General features: G+C 41.2%; 1 protein-coding gene across 2 annotated transcripts; it reads right to left on the bottom strand.

Moving 5' to 3' along the window:
• Positions 1-2,079: 2,079 nt before the first annotated feature.
• On the bottom strand, positions 2,080-14,799 carry Ccnl1 (cyclin L1). 2 transcript variants are annotated; one of them, XM_085682472.2, is made up of 11 exons: positions 14,353-14,799; positions 14,051-14,125; positions 13,475-13,584; positions 7,578-7,698; positions 6,624-6,688; positions 4,847-4,946; positions 4,643-4,747; positions 4,420-4,561; positions 4,096-4,207; positions 3,696-3,794; positions 2,080-2,869 (listed from the first exon to the last, which is right to left on the bottom strand). In XM_085682472.2, exons 1-11 carry the CDS (start codon positions 14,662-14,664, stop codon positions 2,521-2,523), a joined length of 1,590 nt encoding a protein of 529 aa, XP_085538598.1. In that variant the 5' UTR covers positions 14,665-14,799; the 3' UTR covers positions 2,080-2,520. The 2 variants fall into 2 exon arrangements, with proteins under 2 accessions (XP_085538598.1, XP_048280410.1); XM_048424453.3 differs by lacking the exons at positions 14,051-14,125; positions 14,353-14,799 and adding an exon at positions 11,752-11,824.
• Between the last annotated feature and the right edge of the window lie 5,237 nt (positions 14,800-20,036).

Below are 20,036 nucleotides of genomic sequence, written 5' to 3'. Positions count from 1 at the left end.
ATAAAGAATACATACAAGAAACTATGTATTAGGAAAACAAATAATCCAATTTAAAAATGGGGTAGAGGACTAAACAGAACTCTCAATAGAGGAATCTCAAATGGCTGAAAAACACTTAAATGTTCAACATCCTTAGGTATCAGGGAAATGCAAGCCAAAACGACTTTGAGATTCCATCTTAGACCTGTCAGAATGGCTAGGATCGTCTGTACCAGGAAAGACATTCAGTAATAGGACTGGGACAGCAACCCAGCCACAAAACCTGCTACACAACCTGTCCTGCCTGCAAGACGTGCTGGGGCAATGGTGACTTGGAGCTTGAGGGATTGGCCAACCGATGACAGGACTAACGTGAGGTCCACACCACCAGAGGGAGCCCACGTCTAACACTGCTAACAGAAGCTGGGGGCCCACAGACCCAGTGTAGCACAAAACATGATTGGCCAAAAAAATAGTAGTCTTTAAGTCAATGAAATGATTCCTAGTGACATTCTACTATACTCATAGATCAGTACCTAGCCCAATTTTCATCAGAAAGGCTTCCTCTGGCAGTTGATGGGGACAGATACCCACAGCCAGCTTTAGGCAGAGCGTGGGAAACCCCTGGGAGGGTGGAGAGGAAGGATTGTGGGAGACGGAGGTAGAGGACATCAGAACACAGAATCAACTAGGAAGGGTTCAGACTGCATAGTAACCACAGTCTGCACTAGGTCCCATTATGTATGTTGTGGTTTAGCTTGTGGTTTTTGTGGGAGTGCTTCCAACTCTTTTGCCTGCTCTTGGGCCCTTTTACTCCTGCGTCACCTCATCCAGCTTTGATATGAGGCTGAATATTGTACCTAATTTTATTGCATGTTGTTACAGTGTGTGGTTGATATCCCTGGGGGGCCTGTTCTGAAGAGAAACAGGAGCAGTGGATCTCTGGGAGTTGGGTGGGGGGGAGGGGGACTGGAGGCTGCTGAAGGGATGTACTGTATGAGAGAATAAAGAAAAAAAATGTCCTAAGATTTAGAGTATAGAGAGAGGAGCACCCTGGCAGAGAATTAAGTGTAGCTTCTTCAGTGCATGGTCCCTGTCCCCCCCCCCACACACACACACGAGCAGCACTAACTGGATGCAGGGGCATCAACGACAACCTAAATGGAGGACACGAAGTTGGAAGAGACTGGGGTGGGGGGCGCAGTGCTAGGGCGAGGTGAAGATGATGGTTATAGTCAAAACACACTGTATAAACGTATGGAATTTCCAAAGACTAAATAAAAAACTTTTTTAAGTATAGGGCCTTTTTTTCACATTTCTTTCCTCCAAGCCTGTCTTCTACATTTTTTAGAGACAGGTTTATCAATTTGTAGGTGAGTTCTAGGCCACAAGAGTGAGACTCCATGTTTCAAAAAATACAAGTTTTTAACAATTATGTAGAAGCTGGTAAGATGGCTCAGAGAATAAATGTGCTTGCCACCTGGTGAGAGGTGCCCAATGAATTGTACCCATAGAGAACTGGCGGTACAGGGTTTCCTGACTACTCCCTTCCTTACCCCACCATGGATACAAGACATTCACCTTGACGTCTGAACATAACCCAGTCTGAGTAGTGCAAGACACCCTCCTATGCCAAAGCATCTCCTCCTCCAGTAACTTGATGACCCACTTGTACACGAATTGTTTCATGTCTTTGTAATCAATTTTTTACCTTATGATCTCGTTACTGAATTTGACAATCCTACATTAGGCTGTACCACTGAATGTCAGGCATGCTAGAACACTTAAAAACCTCCATAGATGGGTCTTACTTAGCTTTATGCTAAGTAAGTTTGTGGTTTGTTCAATTGTTAAGTTCACATTACCAATAGTTAAGATTTAAAATTGTCCTCTGATACATTAAGTTCAAATCAGGTTTTGCATTTTAGTGGTTCATTAACAGTATCAAGCCACACCTATTTGCTTTTCATACACATACAATGACCATTACATACTGTAGGTAAGACCTTATCCCAAACTATACCTGTCAGGAATCAATGCAAAGCCATTTTACCATTAAAATCTTGCTTCTTAGAAATTTAAATAAGATATTTGAAGCAGTTTAGAAAAACAAGATTTGTATTTTATTTCCTTGTAAAAATCTTTCACATGCAGACAAACCAGTGTTAAGAAAGTATTCACCATCATTTAAACAAATAACCACTTAAATACAACAGTGTCTGCAAGTTTTATCTGTATAAAAATAAGATACATTTTTACAGAATTCACACTCCAGTTTTTATAGCAATAAACAATACACAACTATAATAAAGTACAATTGAACCTGACCATGGTTTTCAATGAGATACTGCTAGGGCATTTTAATGTGCAAAAAACTTTAACATAGTTCTTTTCCAAAGAAAATGTCCTCAGTGTTTCTAGAGACCTAGACAATTTTAATAAATCAATTCCTAATCACTTTGTTTTATGTTTTGATTGAGTCCATACATCACACTGCATACAGGCAAAACCAGGAACCGATGCAATGTCAGAGGAAGAAAGTCAACGCCTATGCCTGCTGTGTCCTGAGCGACTGCTGCCATGGTGCTTCCCTTTATGGGATCTCTCAAAGGAGCGAGATCTTTCACGCCTATCTCTGTGATGTCCCCTTTCATGCCTGTGTTTCTTGGTAACATCTGAGTGATCCCGAGACTTGCTCTGAGATCGAGACCGCGATTTTTTCCTTTTATGGCCATGTCTATTTGAGCTTTTTAAGTCTTCTCTGCTATGTTTGGCCTTCAGGTGAGGAGAACCATGGTTATGATGTCTTCGAGGGCTTTCACTGTGACTGCGGGACCTGCTTCTTGATCTTGAGCTGTATGTTCCAGATCGACTTCGCCTATTATTATAACTTAGACAACAGAAGTTTCAAGTTTAGGTTCGGTTTCTATTGGCAACAGATTAAAAATTTGTTCATTACCATGTTTAAAACAATCAGCTATGAGCAACGAAAAGCTGAACTGACCATTTTCCTCAGTCTCCACACCCTGACCTCTCGACTGAAGCTTTACTGTTAAGACATAACTGATGTCTATATATTGCACTACATATAGTGCATCAGATATGGCAACTACATGCCTTAAAAAAACAAAAACAAAAAAACTGAGTATCTCCCACATAATCAAAGTGCATCAGAAGAACCTGTATCTAATTACAAAGTTGACTAGGCTCTTTAATACAAAATTAATGAAATACTTACAATTTTAACAAACTGAATGTAAAGAATGCTTTCCTACAATAAATAATTTTATATACATATAACCCCACAGCATTTTCTGGACAATTCACAATAAATAAGCAGCTGGAGGAACAAAACAATGCACAAAATGCCACTAAGGCACATTACTAAGGTCAGTGAGATGGCTCAACAGGAAAAGGGGCCTGCCGCCAAGCACAAAGACCAGAGTTTGGTCTGTGACTCCCATAGTGGTAACTTTTACAAATTTTCCTCTAACTTCTCTACATAACCACTTATGCATATTTTAAAACAAACACAACTGAAGTATCACACTTGAAGAGTGTCCCTAAGTTTACTTCTCTTTACATTAAGCCTAATCCTAAAGCATGCTTGTAAACCTGATGGTATATAGTAAAACATGCAAAACAAACAACCCGAATACTTATTCCTAACCTAAAACCCACAGCCCATCTTCCAAGACCCTAAACCCATTACTCACTGTCTTCTTGGGGTGTGTGATCTAGACCGTGATCTGGTTCTTGACCTTGATCTACTAGCACTTCTGCTGTTTCTGCTTCTCTTGCTGTCTTTTCTTACACTTTAAAAAGAAAACATGCAGGTGGTATTTTTACATTGTTTTAGTGTATAAAGATTTAACAACGAATATAAAGGTTTAACAATGAATAAACAGGGCTGGAGAGATGACTTAGAGGTTAAAAGCACTGGTTGCTCTTCTAGAGGTTCTGAGTTCAATTCCCAGCAACCACATGGTGGCTCACAACCATCTATAATGAGATTTGGTACCCTCTTCTGACCTTCAGGGATACATGCAGGCAGAACACTATATACATAATAAATAAATCTTAAAAAAAAAATCCAATCCCTTGGAGTACACTCACCCATTATAAGGGCTTTTGGAAGCCTGTTGTCTGTCCTCAGGTTCTTTTTTGACTGTCTTCACATTAATGGAGATTGGTGACTTCTCTTCAGCTTTTACTTCTCTCGGTGATGCTTTTAATAGACAAGGACAATATATCAAGACAGGATTTAGCAGAGAACAAGTTCCCAACACAGTCTACACTTCTAACCCTTAAGGCTGATTTGTCTCAAAAAACCCAGCAACAATTTCTTAATGGTCTCTAAGAAACTGACCAACGCCACACCTTTCTAACAAAGCACACTTACAGCGCTCCCATCTCATTCAATTCTGACTGCCATCTTACATGGTTTAGAGGCTGGAGAAAATCCACCGAGTGTTGAAAGGGCTGGCGTTCCATCAGGATTCAATCCCTTTGCTTTTAATTTGGCTTCCTGTAAGGCTACTTTTCTTTTTTCTACTTCTTTTTCCAACAATTCATAGTTTGGCTGTTGGATGAAAATCAAGTTAGTATTGCCTTTAGATCTTGAAAATGCCATTAGCACCAAACTGAATATATCTAAAATTACCTTTTTCCTGGTGTAAAGTCTAAGTGTCTCTATGCAGATTTCTTGGATCTCTTCTTCTGTGGTACCAAAAAGAAGAAACCAATGGGGCCGAGTTGGCAATGGAATCTAAACCATTAAAAACAGAACGGTTCAAACTTTGGTTCCTCTGAGATGTACCAATTTCTTGGAATTTACAAATTTGTAAAGCTCAGCAGGTTACATTACCTGAAGTGCTCTAGCTGCAAGGTAGATACAAGCACATGCTATCGTTTCTGGTTGAAAGCGAACAAAAACATTGGTTCGAAGACTGTCATTCATGTAATTCCTGAAAAACATTTCAGCTATCAGCTTAGTCCATAAGCAAACCGAATCTTCTGACATGCATATAAAATTGGAGACTCAATCTACTTCATTCTTTTTTCTTCTCCTCATATTCACATCTTTAAACTGCATCATGTTAACAGTTTCTAACCCTTCCCCCACATCACTTATAAACAATACAGATCTCACCCCTAAAACCCTCCTTCACCATATTACTATAAAAGGCAGTGATTTGGAGTCAATTCTGACACAGCGAGGTTCAGATCTCACCACTCCAACAATACTTCAAGCCATTAGTTACTGACCATCTCTCCTTTATCCATAATGAAAAGCAGTGTCAACCAAGTTCTTAAAAAAATAAAAAAATCCAATACCAGAAAGAGGGGTAAAAAAGTATTTTTTAGTAAGAACCCATCAAGTTACTCTTACAGTTAGAAAGGGGGGGAAACATTTAAAAAAAAATCTAGGTAGCGAAGTGAGCAATAAATACACATAATGGCCTTGTTTACATACCTTTTTGCAATTAAGTAGAAATAAAACAATAATCTAATTAATTAAATAAACTTCTGAAACGTCTAGTGAAACTCTGCAATAAAATTCCTTAACTAAAAAGCCTGAGCTAGAAATTATATGGATTTTTTTAAATCCTTACAATTGTTAAAAGCTATTGTATAATTTTTTTTGCTGCACAGAATACATTGAAAACTCATGCATTTAATAAAGCAATATGGCTTTTCTAAAATTACCAGTATCTATTAAGACCAAGAGAAGCATGGCTGTCATAAAAAACAAACAAACAAAAAAAGACAAACCTATTTCTGGGAAAGCCCAGAACTATTTAATGCTTGTTTGCTTGTTTATCAGCAGGCACATGAATCATTTATGCTAAACCAATTTCCTTGCTTAATCTTTCTGCATCTCAAAGGCCCAAGTTCAAAAATACTTAAATAACATTAACTTTTTAAAAAATTAAATGCTTCTTATACCACAGCCTACACCACCTCAATAGCTGGAGTCACCTCAAATGGCAACAGGCACCCATTTAAAGCTACAAGCATAAGGTAGCCTCCTTGGCAGAACGGATGCTATACACATTCCAAGTAGAAATTTAACTGAACCCAATTTTTTTTAAAAAAAAAAACAGTTCATATTGGCTGGACAACAATCTATCAAAAATGAAATATTCATTTTGATAGTTACAAGTATACATTAAATACATAGGCATGATGCATAGTTACTTCTAGAAGCAAATATACAAATCCTTTTGACACCCCGACAGAACTAGAAGATGCTGCCAGATGGATATGGACCACTTCAGTGAATCTCGGATGAGAGCTTGCACTGGATTGGCTGGAGAGCAGGCTAGCCAATCAGGCCATCCTGAGGTCATGGGCTGAAGTGCAGAGGGCAGAGTTCTATGACTTACCATCATGGACTACCCTTTAATTAAAGAGTAGAAAAAAGAACAAAGTTAAATTGAGTTCTCCATTAAAAGTAATTAGTCAAGCCAAGAAAACAGGAAGCAGAAATAAGCATTATTTACCTTTTGGTTAAAAAACAACAACAAAAACAAAATACCCCCAAACTTATTTTATTACTTTAGAAGGAAAATAAAATGAAACTTACTTTATTTCTGCTTCTGTTTTCCTGACTAAAGAAGAAATGTAAAAAAGCAACTTACCAGGCAGTTTGAACCAGGGTTTGGTTACGTTCACATTCTAAGACTTGTAAATACATTACAATGATCTGAGGACAAGGGAGAAAACACCATTTAGCACATCGGTGGTTCTTTCACAGCAGAGTTCAATGAGTAAGCCACATGAAGTGTTGATTAGTTCTAATCCCTATAACATTACAACTACAGGTCAATGCAGAACATGCTCAAAACTCAGTGTTGACTATTACATTACTCAGCTCTAAAAATGTACTTACAGAAGAGGCGGTTAATAACTCAAGTGTTTTCTAGCATTCATCAGAAAGGGCAGAATTTATACTATCATTGTACACAATGGTCACAGCACATTTTCTAGAACACTAAGCATTACAGTGATTTCTGAAAGCTTCTTAAACATTAAAGTTTCTTAAATAAAAGGTACATAACTCAATGAGATAATGCTTGCCTTATATTTGGTTCTCAGCAAGACACACTAATTACATAAAACTATTTCAGTTTATGCCAAGTGTTTCTGGACTCATATTACCACCACTTTATAATTTTAGAAAAATGGAACTTGAAGTTACCAGCCAGAGTCACCCAGTTAACAGCAGAGCTAGCTATCTCTTGCAACCACTGTTCAGAAGGGCAATAGGAAAGTCAAAAGGGAAAGCTTTAGTCTATGGTTTACAGCCAGCAGCTACCCTTTCCAACACTTTAGCAGGTATGTGCAACTCATTCCTTACATGAGGAATTTCATCACTTGAGTTTGTTAAGGGGAAAAACTAGAACTTAACCACAAAGAATATTCATGATCACACAATTACTAATATTAATGCCTGATGAGTCCCATTTTTACTGACAAATATCAACATCCAAAATAAAGCTTTTGAAAACTCAGGTTAACTCTCCACATAAGTAAAAATTTTTAAGAAAAGCCCTAATACTTACGAAATTTAACTTCTGCACTCTATAACTCACCTTATGGGGATGCTTGACATGAACACAAAATCCCAACTCCTTTAGCACCCTCCTTTCTGCCTTGATAACTTGATTTTTGGTGTTAATGTAGTTCTGATCAAGGATCAGAGGGCTTGGAGTCCTATAGTTTGTAAGAAATAAAATCAAAACTGTTTTGCACATCCAAAACCTTTTATTTGTGGCATCTCCATTTTCCCTTCCAACCAACTATTGGCAACAGAAACCAGCTTTTTAAACTCCTGCTAACAAGTTAAAGCATTAATCTTATGCTGTCCAAGTTATGCTAATTATATACAACTAGACAAAGCCCCTAAACCAACTTGAAAAAACACTTACATATTCTTAGGTCTCTTAACTTACATTTAACTTCAGTGATAAACATTATTGGCACAAACCTCAGCCTCATAGAAACTTCCCAGTAAGAACCAATGTGATCCTGAAAGGTTTAGTATAAAGTTCTAATATGAACAAAGATTTACAAAAATTCTTTTTGAGTAAACCCTTTGCTAAGTTTATGATCAAAATGAAACCTAAGGGAAAAAACAGGTAGTTAATTCTGATCTCCTTTTTGGAACAACACACTAAAAACAAATATACAAAGAATATTTGTCTGCTTAACTGGCCGCCCACCCCTGGCAAAAAAAAAAAAAAACAAACAAAAACCAAAACAAACCACAAAAGCAAAACACCAAAACCAAACCAAACCACACCAAAACACCAACAACAAAAATCAAACCCAAAATTAGCTCAATTATCAATGAAAGTAAATATTTTTAAAAAATGGGTTTAAGAGTAAATTAGGTAACTCAATGTAGCTCCTAGGAGACTATAAGGCTGCAGAGAGGGAACAGGAACCACATTCACAGCCTGTATGTATGAGATGTCCTGAGTTGTGTCTTTTCATATTGGAGGAAGGAACACCTGGTCACTCATAGAAAGTCATCTCATGTACATCACGTAGTTTATTTATTTAAAAAAAAAAAAAGCCTTGCTATGAAGCTCATCTTGCCTCACCCACTGGAGCGGGTCATATTAGCAGCAAGTGCAATCTGGCTTGTCTTACAATCTGCCAGTTAAGTAATGTTAACATGATCTATGAAATTTACCATGTGTTTTTTTGATACATTCTTACCTCCAACCAGCAAGATGTACATATCTATTAATGATTGTACAGTAAGTATACGGGTAGAATATTTAAATGCTTTCTCAAACAATTCATTTTCAGTCAAGTCACAAGTTTTATGCTCTAGAGAGAATATACTGCCTGAATACTTCTTAACCTATTTAAGCATAACCACTTAAAGGTAATAAAACAATCTAATCTGTAATGTTGAGTAGGAGCCCCAGCTCACACTCCTAAGCCCAGCACTATACGGGGGTGGGTATAGAAGAATATGGAGACAAAGACTTCAAGGATATCCTCTATTACATCAGGGGAATTGAGGCCAAACTGGGTTAACACAAGACCAAGGAAAAAAAAAAATCCACAGTGAAGTACATTAACTACCTTCCTGATAGCAGGCTATCAGAGTAAAAAAAATTAATTTATATTTTCCTTATTTTCACTTAAAAGCAAAATCCAGTGACTGTTATTCTGTAACTTTGTGTTAAACTACTAATAGCTGGCAGAAGTAACATCAAGAGTAACAAAGTAATTATGAAAAACTGATCTAAGTTCAATTTCTACTACATCTTTAAAGAGTGAGAAATGTTACGGCAGTTAAGTAGGAGAATGGCCTGTAATGAATTGGTTTTATCAGGACAAAAGCCGCAAATTGCACTTTGGGGGGGGGGGGGGAAGGCCCTTTATCTCAAATGGGAACAACCAATGTTTGTTATGAAAACACACCCAAAAAGACACTATGGAAGGGTTTACGACGTTTCATGTTTTATATATGCATTACAAGCTTGTCCTTCAATTGGTATTAGGAGTCCAAGAGGCTCCATCCAGTGTTTTATCTGTACACAGCTTAGCTCTTAACCCCTGAAATCCAGACAGTAAACAGCACCACTAACATCCCTCTACAAGCCAGGTGGTGGCAGTACACACCTTTAATCCCAGCACTTTAGGGGGAGGGGGCTGCAAGTGGGCAAAGACAGGCAGATATCTGTGATTTTTAAGGCCCCCTTGGTCTACAAAGGGAGTTCCAGAACAGGCTCCAAAGCTACAGACGAACTCTGTCTTGGGGATGGGGAATCTCTATACAAATAGTTCACAAAAGTCTTACTTTTCCTAAATGTGTTAAAATTTATACTATATCCTACCAAGAAAACTGCTTTATATAGAGTTTTTAGAAAGTTTGTGATCAATTAGGTGAACATCGTTTTCAATTGTGGCTACCAACTGGTGCCAAATTTAAGGATTCATCACTAATTCTGCTTAAACAAGTATCTGGATTTAATCCTCACTCTGCCATAAGCACATTGCCCACCATCAGAATCCCAAAGAACATGAAGCGGCACAGCCTTGTTTAATCCCAGGAGGGAGATAGTTAAGGCACAACGGTCAAACTTTAGGCCACCCGGAGCTACCAAGTGAGACCCTGCATCTTAAAACTCCAAGTCTCACGAACTTAAAACAGACCAAGGAAACAAAAACCATTTTTTTTTTAAGGTAAACAGACCATTACCTTACAACTCAACCATCTATGTTCTTATTTAGTCTTGCCACTAACAATTTTCCAAGTTAGGTTTGTAAATGCACAATCGCTCATCTTCACTTTGTTTAGAACTGATTTGCCTTATAAATCAAGGCAAGCTCAATGAATACAAAATTAACAACTATCTTAACAAAAGCATTTTATACCACGATAAAACAGAAAATATCTCCATAAATCAGTAAACAAAAATTCTGAAAAAGCACTAAGTAAGAAAAGCTTTTTATATTAACAAAGTAATCAACCAGAAGTATTTTTCAGCAATACATTAAGTTGAATCAAGACTTGGTAAAATTTCCTCCCAATCAAGTAAACACCTTTGGACCAGCACTAGATGAAGAGATGGCACTTGAAGACGAGGGAGTAAGTCCTCATCTATTCAGGACTATTGCAGTAGCAACAACACTCACTCTACCTACCAAACTGCACCTCTGAAGGCTCTTTATTACCAGACTTTGCTCATTAACTTATCTGAAATTAGGAAATCTGGGTCTGTGTATTGGAAGTTTGTATGATAGCTACTTTCTATAGTATGATTGAAACACAGCACATGAACGACAAAAGTTTAGAACTAAGGGGTTAGAGCATGGTTAGTCTCTCTCGTGTTACAAAACAAGGACTGATACTCTGGAATAAGTAGTACAAGGAGCTACACCATAAACCAGATGGGTAATTAATACAGAGACGAGATTCCTACTCTACACCATAAACCAGAGGAGTAATTAATACACACAGAAATCTCTAATGCTTATTTTGAAATAGGAACATTCCTCAAGTGTCAAACTAAAGCTACCCATGAACCACAGAAATAAATTAAATGGTTAGATAAAATGACAATATTGACCTGACCCTTCCAATTCTTACTTTTCTATACATTGAAAATAGCATCAACAGTCACCAATAAAAGCAGTCAAATCTTGAAAAGTTCATCTTGTAACACTTATCTTAAAAGATATAAAAGACTTCTTAAAGAAAAAAAACTAACATACTGCAAATATGTTACATACAAATAAAATTGTAAACTACTGGCATGAACAGCTTTTCTTTTCCTTTAAATTCAGCTATTCTGAAGAACTATCAAATTATAAGAAAAACCCTTATGGTGGGGCAAGTCAAATATTTCATATTGAGGACTGGACATTTATATTTACTATTTATCTTTATGTAGCCAGAACCAAAAACATACACGAATGCCCCCCCCACGTAGCTGTCAAGGCCATACAGTAACCTAGTTAGCATTCACAAATGAACTAGAATTCATGACAAATTAATTAGAATATAACATTTATTATTTTCTAACCATATCCTATGCAAAGAACACAAAACATCTTACTAAGCTACAGTTTTAATAACTTGGACAGCAAAGAAAAAAGCTTATAACAAGAAACAGGAGTTTTTTGTTTGTTTGTTTGTTTTCTCTAAATGGTTCACCAGTGGCCAACCTGTTAGTCCCCGATTCCAGTGACCTATTCTCAGAACACTGGCTTCTCCTTGGGGATTTTCGATACTTCACTCACTGTTGCCATGACGACAGCTTCATCTCTATGTACCACTCCACATCACCCAGGCTTTGGTAAATGTAGCTGGTCGCTGTATAGTCGGTTGCAAGGGAAAAAAGAGTTGAAGTTAATAACATATACAAGTTACATGTCTGAGTAAACTTGTAATATGCATAGAAACACTTATATCCTGCTTTTAAAAAGGGGGGCTTCCATGCAATTAACTTCTTTAAGAATTTCATGCTATAATCAAACTCATAACATTGAAACAAAATCAATTTCTCTTTAATGATGGCCAAAAATGCAGTTACATCCAACACAAGTCAGTCAGATTGGATTAGTTTTAATTCTGAAGTTTTATGGTTAAGATGATCCTATTCTGACACCAAGGGAAGAAAGTTAAGTCCCATAGGAAAACACCGAGATGTGGTTATAGTTGGCTCAACAACTCATATACTAGAAAATGTCCTTTTAAAGCAGAGCCCTTCGACTAATGATAAAAATTCTGTATTTTCAGTGTTTCATTTAAGAACACCCTAAAAAAAGAATCAGCCACATATCTAAATACGAATATAAGCTCAGAACATACTAAACACTAGTTCGAAAGTCCCCCATTTCTCTACTTTCTTCATGAACTAAAAACGTTTTCAAACGAAGGAAGTTTATCAGGGAGCACACTGAGATGAGAAAAGATAGGGCTGAAAAAGTATGAAGAAAAGAACAAAACAAGCTATATATGTATTAAAAAAACAATCGGGGCAGCAATTTTTGACCATGCTGCCCACTTTCAACTCACTTTAATATTTGCTTATCTATACCTTCACTACCACCAACTTATAGACTCCATCAATAAAGACTATGTATGATGCTCATTTGAACTAAGCAACACCCAGTTCCCAAAACAACTTATCTTTTCACAGCTAAGTCTTTCAAACTCATGACAATTCCTCAGAAACTAGCCTGCACAATGACTACCCTAGAATCGCCCGTGGAACAGTGAGGCCCGTGACAAACTTCGGTGCTGCCATAGATGAAGGCACAGGCCCACTTAACGTTACCAGATTATCAGTCCACCACAAAGATACTGTTTCAGACTGTATTTTCTTACAAGATAAAGAGCCCTATCCGAAGGCAACTCAATGTGTTATTTCTCTAACCCACTCACTGAGACTGTATCTAACCAAAACAAAATACCTGTTCAATCCCTTTGACTTCAAACTTCCAACTTTACCATCCTCCAGTCCTTTCAGATCCGGTATTATTCGATATAGCGTAGTTCAATGTGGAGAAGTACTCTAACAAAAGCCAACCTCAATTGATGAAGAAACTGGGACTCCAAGCAGAAAAACCACCTACACGGAACTTGGCCACAATATTAACTCGAACTACAGAGCTTCCAGGTCCAGCCTTCAGTGTTCCAGAGAGGGGAGGGGAAAGAGAACTTACAGAATACACTCCCACTGGAGCCAACCGTGCTCCCTTTCTTGTTTAAGCTTAAGCCAAGGGACTGGCTTCACAGCACTCCCTGGATTGTCCACAAAGCAACTGCCTCTACAAACTTTAGATAGCTGGTTAATTCAGGGTTTTTAAAGTTTTAGGGTTCCTATGTGAATTTCAACACCTAATGTCAGTTTTCTTTTGCATCCATACTGACTTGAGGGGGGGAAAAAGATGTTTTGACTCGATGATTGGCGTACAACAGCAGTAGTAAGGAGTACTATGTTCAATAGGCCAATCTTACCTTTTTCCTCTTAACTGGCGGAGGTGGTGGAATACATTAATCACATCCCTTATTCTTCTTGGTGCTTCTTCTATTTTTGACGCGAGATTAATACAGGCCATGGCAACAATCTGAAAAGAAGCCACGAGGGGACAAAACTTATAATGAAGCGTAACACTAAACTGGACGCAACCCTGTCCAATATCTAACAAACTTATTTTTAAAAGAGTAACTCTAAGGCACAACAGCGCTTTTGGCGAAATCAAATCAATCAAGAGCGACATGTTTAGCGCACGGAGCCTACCAGCTATATACGCTGTATTGCTCAACGGCTCTTTAATTTTGGACCAGAATCAAGTAAACTCTCACGAGTTGTTCGGGGGCCGGAAAAATGTAGTTCTTGGTACCGGAGCACGTGGGTTCAGGATCCATTTTCTAGTTCCTGGAACACGTTCTAAGGGCCCCGTTTCCTTCTGGGTGGGAACTAGGTACAAAGGCCCAGGCTAACCACTCCCTTTCTGGAAAAGCTAGTTACTACCCTTTCCTCCCCGCTTCCGGATGAGGCAACCCCTTCTCGCCCGCCTCCGCCGAGCTCACCTCGAAACTGTGTTTGACGAACGACTTGGAGTAGAAAAAGCGATGGAACAACACCTGCCCCGTTGCCATCGCCACCTGCAGACAAGAGAGGAGAACGGAAGCGCCGGGGTCAGGCGGGCCCGCACCAGGCTCCGCCGCCATCTTGTGCGGCCGCTCGCTGCTCCCCTTCCCCCACCCGGGCCGCGCGGCGCCGCCAGCCCCTGACCCCCTCTCCGCCCGCCCCGAGTTCCCGCCGCCGCCGCCGCCACCCCGACCCCGGCTCCCGAGAGACCCGGCCGCGGCCACCACCCAGCGCCGCTCACCTGAGGCAGCCGGAGGAGAATGCCGGCGGCCTGGATGAGCTCGCAGCCCAGGATGCGCAGGTCCGTCTCGCTGGGCAGGTCCAAGCCGTCCTGCATGGACGGCGTCGGCGACAGCCGCTCCTCCGGGATCAGCGAGTGGTCGATGGTGAGCGACACCTCCGAGTACAGGCGGTCGCCGATCAGGATCCCTCCGGTCGTCGTCGTCGTCGTGGTCGTCGTGCCCGAGCTGGAGCCGCCGGCGCTCGGGGCGGCGGAGGCTGCCGAGGCGGAGGTGGCGGTGGCGGTGGAGGTCGGGTGAGGCCCGGACGCCATGGTGCCAGCGAGCTGCACGCAAGGCCGACGCAGCCGGAACCCAGAGCGAGACTAACCAGCGTCCTCGGCGCGGCGGATGTGCCCGTGACCGCCGGCTTCCAGGCCGCCGCACGCAGCGTGCGCTTCCGCCCTGACGTCACTACGCCACCGCCCCGCCCCGCCCCGCCCCGCGCGGCCCCGGCTCTCGCCAACGAGTTCCTCCCGGTTTCGGAGGTGGGCGTGGAGGCTTGCAGGCGGCGGCGGGCGGCGGGCGGCGGGTCGGGCGGTCCCTTCAGGCACCGGGTGATCCGCTGTCTCCCCAGGCGGGTCGGCTTCCGACTGGCGGCGACACCGGTGTGCGAAGTGACTCCGGACAGGGTGGCTTCAGAGTTTTAGGAGCCGGGGGGTGGGGGGGGCGGGGCGCGGGGTTCCGGGAAACTCCGAGCGCGCGTCGGTGTCGGGGTGTAGCCCTGGAAACGTAGGCCTGACCCCTGACCTCACCTCGCCGGCTTTACGGTAATCTGGAAAATCCCTGGCTCCAGAAATAGATGTAGGCTGAGAACGTTACGCCCGCGACTTCACGGCACGAGGGAGTCTAAATCCCAGATTGTTCCTACTAGGAAAGTGACGGCTTGATTACACTATCCCTGTGTCAACTTAACAAACACAGCTCTCGCCTTCCTTCCATGGGATTTGAGGTAACCTACAATTGTGTTCTCCGGACCATGGTCAAAATGGCTCCAGGATAAACCATTTCTTTCTTTCCTTTTTCTTTCTTTCTTTTTTTTTTTTCCGGTTTCTCTGTGTAACAGCCCTAGCTGTCCTGGAACTAGCTCTTGTAGACCAGGCTGACCTCGAACTCACAGAGATCCACCTGTCCCTAGTGCTGGGATTAAGTGCCTGTGCCATCACCGCCCGGCATAACCCATTTCTTAATTCCCTTAGGGATAAGAGCTGTAGTTTTTATGTCTACACTAAAACTCCCAAATGGCTAAGGCCGACTTTGGAACAGCTGATCCTCCTGCCTCCATCTCTGGAGCCTGTCTGGATACCCAATGATCTTTATATTCTAGTCCAGCCCTCTGATTGCCTTCTCCAGGGAGAAGGAAAAATCTTTGTCTTAGTACACATCTTGGGAATTGTTTTGTTTTATTAAGGCTTAATTTCTTGATGAAAAGTGCCTTAACTTTGTACCTATAGAGTATGAAGAATTTAAATAAGTTTATTTACTATTTAGATACTATTTGTCAGTGATGTCACCAAAATAAGATTTTTGGGGAGAGAGGAGGTTCGAGACAGGGTTTCTCTGTGTAGCCTTGGCTGTCCTGGAATTCGCTCTGTAGGCCAGGCTGGCTTTAAGTCAGCTTGTTTTTTTTGCTGGGTGTGTTTGGACAAGCACTCAGGAGACAAAGGCAGGTGGATCTCTGAGTTCAGGCTCAGCCTGGTCTACATACGGAGTTCCAAGTCAGTCAAGCTATAATAAGCTTCTCAAAGCAAACCCCTTAAAAAAACAAAACTTTGTATAGGGCTGGAAGTGGTGACATAGGCCTCATAAGTCCATGATTCTGATAGCGGTTTATTTTATTTTGTTGTTTGTTTTATTTTTTTTTTCAAGACAGGGTTTCTCTATGTCCTGGCTGTCCTGGAACTCGCTCTGTAGATCAGGCTGGCCTCGAACTCAAAGAGATCTGCCTGCATGTGCCTCCACTGACCAACAATTCTGCTAGCTTTTTGTCACTGACAGATTCCTGAGAAAATTCACAGTGAAGCTTTATTTTGGTTTTATGGTTTCAGATGTTTGAGGTTAGTCAGATGGCCCTATATCCTGTGGGCCTTTGTCCAGGCAGAAGTTTATGCTGTGAGGACTTGGTGAAAGCAACGCTCACCACCCACAAAGGGAAAATCCCCAAGTCCTAATTGCTTGTCCAGCTATGATCTCATCAGTGGATTAACCCATTTATGAGGTGTATGGCTTTGTGATGAAGTCACCTCTCACTACTGGGCAGTGGTGGCACATGCCTTTAATCCCAGCACTCGGGAGGCAGTGGCAGGTGGATCTCTTGAGTATGAGGCCAGCCTGGTCTACAGAGTGAGTTTCAGGACATCCAGGGCTGTTACACAGAAAAACCCTGCCTCAAAAAGAAAAAAAAATCACCTCTCACTGCCACTACCTAAGGAGATGATCCTCAAACAGGATCTGTGGCGGACATTTCATAGCCAAACCTTTTGTGCAAACATGAGAGAGACACATCCAAGGAAGAACTGTGTTGTCCAACAGAACTTTTCCTGGTGAGATACTACCCACAGTGTCTACTCACCCCAGGTAGGGAACCCACCACAGACCAAACCAAAGTCCAACATGGTGAACCAATGAGTTTGGTTGGTGTTAAAGGAGTATTGGTGAAGTGTTTATTTTCAGGAGCAGAAATGACGCAAAGATAGCTGCATCACCAAGTTTAGGTGTATTTTAGGTTCAACACAACTTGGTGAAATGTTTCCTGGTGATAACTCAGTCTTAAACAATAAAACAACATGTGATTTCATGGAAACTCTTTGTAAAGTATATGTGACATCGTCCATAAAGATGGGTTCTATAGATTGATTACATGTGACTCATTCCGTAATGATAGATTCTATAGATTGACACACTTGTAATAAAGGTCTGTAGGAGAATCTGATGTAGTCTTTGGGCCACACAACTGAAAAGGTCCCCAGGTAATTAACCAAGTCTGCTCCCAGCCATATGGGGTGGTTAACAGGTAACGCAGCCCTTCATTTGAAGGAATGGACCTGTGTTTAACATTCCTAGATCCTAACCTGAAGTTAATCGCAGCACTCTGGAAGCAGAGGCAGTCTGGATCTCTGAGTTTGCAGGCCAACCTGGTCTACAGATGGGTTCCATGACAGCCAGGGCCACACAGAGACCCTGTCTGCGGCAAGGGAGGGGGGAGATTTCTGGTACCTATGAGCCCAATTCTTCCCACAGGAAGAAATGGCTTAACATGTTATACAGACCTGCTCCTCAGTAAGTCACAAAACTATTGAGAAACTCTGTCTTGAAAAACACAAACAGGAGAAAGAGGCAGCTGTAGGCACGCCTGTAGGCATTTCTTAACCAGTGATTCATAGGGGAGGGCCCTGACCACTGTGCACGGTGATGTCCCTGGGCTGGTGGTCCTGGGTTCTATAAGAAAAGCACACTGAGCACAAGCTATGGGGAGCAAGCCAATAAGCAGCACCTCTCTATGGCCTCCGTATCAGCTTCTGCCTCCAGGTTCCTGCGCTGTTTGGAGTTCCTGTCCTGATTTCCTTCATTGGTGGACTGTAATGTGGAGATACAAGTCTTCCCCAAGTTGCTTGTTTACGGTGTACATCAAGTCATAGTAACTAAGATTAGTTTGTAACTCAAATCTGTTTGTCTTAGCTTCCATGTGGTAAAACTACAGGCATATTTCACCACACCTGGTCCCAAAATGTGATGAAGTTGGATAAGGCTTTGTCTAAGAAGGTTTGAAGGACCTCTGTCATACATTACTAAGTGAACAAAAGGAAGTTCTGGGGCTGGGGAGACATGTCAACAATCCAAGAGTGCTTACTGCTCTCACAGAGGACCTGGGTTTGATTCCCACAGCCCACCTTGGTGGGTCACAGCCAGCCTACTCCTGGAAATCTGATGTCCTCTTCCGGCCTCTGTAGGTTTCTGCACACATGCGGATATGAATTCAGGCAAGCATACACATGCATAAAAATAAGTAGTGAAATGAAGTTCCAGTGTAATAAATATGTAATGACCCCCTGTACATGAAATTAAATTATACGCTGAATGGGAACAGAAGTGTAGCTTGTTGGTAAGAACACGCACAAACAAGAATAGCAAAGAGGCCTGGGTTCAATCTTCAGAACAACAAAACCAATATGTTGGAATGGAGGTGGGTGGGAAGGAGGTGTTCCTGGTTCTCTTTGTATACTTTATACAATTCTACATTTGGTCTTAGCCAAAAGGCCAAGAAGCAGTACAATTCTTAACCTTTCTATAGTGAAGAAACAATTCTTCCAACTTCGTATAAAAGATAATAAAAATTGATAAGGATGAATTACTAGTCAGATGAAACTTCAAGACATAAAATGCAAGCCTGAGTTATCATTAGCCTAAGCAGAAATATTCGGTCAGCATGACATTGTCAGTGCAAAACACAACTCCAGACTCCAAAGTTGTAAGATAGTTTAGTTTATTCTGAGCCAAATATGAGTGCCCATGACCCAGTGTGCTGACTAGTTTTATGTCTGCTTGACACAAGCTATAGTTATCTGAGAGAAGGGACCCTCAATTGAGAAAAGACCTCCATAAGGTCAGACAGTAGGCATTTTCTTAGTGTTTGGTGGGGGAGGGCCCAGCCATTCTAGATGGTGACAATATCTGGACTGGTTGTCCTGGGTTCTATATTAAAAAAAAAAAAGTAGGCTGAGCCCTGGGTTGTATAAAAAGCAAGCTGTGTGTAGCGAGCCAATAAAGAGCCTCCACGAACTCTGCATCAACGCCTACCTGCAGGTTCTCACCCATTTGAGTTACTGTCCTCACTGCATCGTAGCAATTATGCTACTAAGACACCCAGGAACACAGATTAATATGTTCCACCATGGAAGCTGGTACATTAGATTTCAGGAGTCATGTAATAAAGTCATGAACAAACATTTACCAAATACATTACTGGAGACTGCAGGTAGGTGGGTTGCTCTCCAGAAGGGAAACCGGTTATAGGTTACAGATAATCTGGGATGTCTAATATTCTTTTCTTTTGATTTAAAGTTTTGCTTGATTGTCAAAAGTATGTCAGGTCAGGGGCTGGAGGTAGGTGCCCATTCCCTCTGCTGTGATGAGACACCATAACCAAAATCATCTTGTGGGAGAAAGGATTTTACTCATACTTCCTTATAAGAGTTTCTATAAGAGTTCATCATTAAAAGAGTTCTTTCTCATAAAAGTTCATCATTAAAAGGGCAGGAACCTGGAGGCAGGAGCTGATGCAGAGACCATGGAGAAGTGCTGCTTACTGACTTGTTCCTCATGACTTGCTCAACCTGCTTTCTTTTTTCCTTAAGATGTATATATTTTTTTTTAATCTGGGAAGTTCATGTCATGCACCCCAATTCCATTAAGTTCCCAGTCCTTTCATATCTGCCCTCTACTCTTGTAACCTCCCCACAAAAGAAAATTTAAAAAAAAAAAAAGCTCTCTACGAAGCACAGACGTATGTGCGTGCTCCTCCGTCTTTCCCACCTCTCTACCACATTCATTCACCATATGGCACTGGAAGTTGCGGCGTGTCACAGCCTATACCCTTTTGTCCCAACAGCTTTCCTTGCGAATATTCATTGCAATGAGTCATTAGTCT

This window comes from Myodes glareolus, chromosome 20 (assembly GCF_982192425.1).
Source record: "Myodes glareolus chromosome 20, mMyoGla1.1, whole genome shotgun sequence".
In the NCBI taxonomy this organism is placed as follows: Eukaryota; Metazoa; Chordata; class Mammalia; order Rodentia; family Cricetidae; genus Myodes; species Myodes glareolus.
Note: the sequence above shows the minus strand (reverse complement) of the source record. Positions and strands in the feature narration are given on the sequence as shown.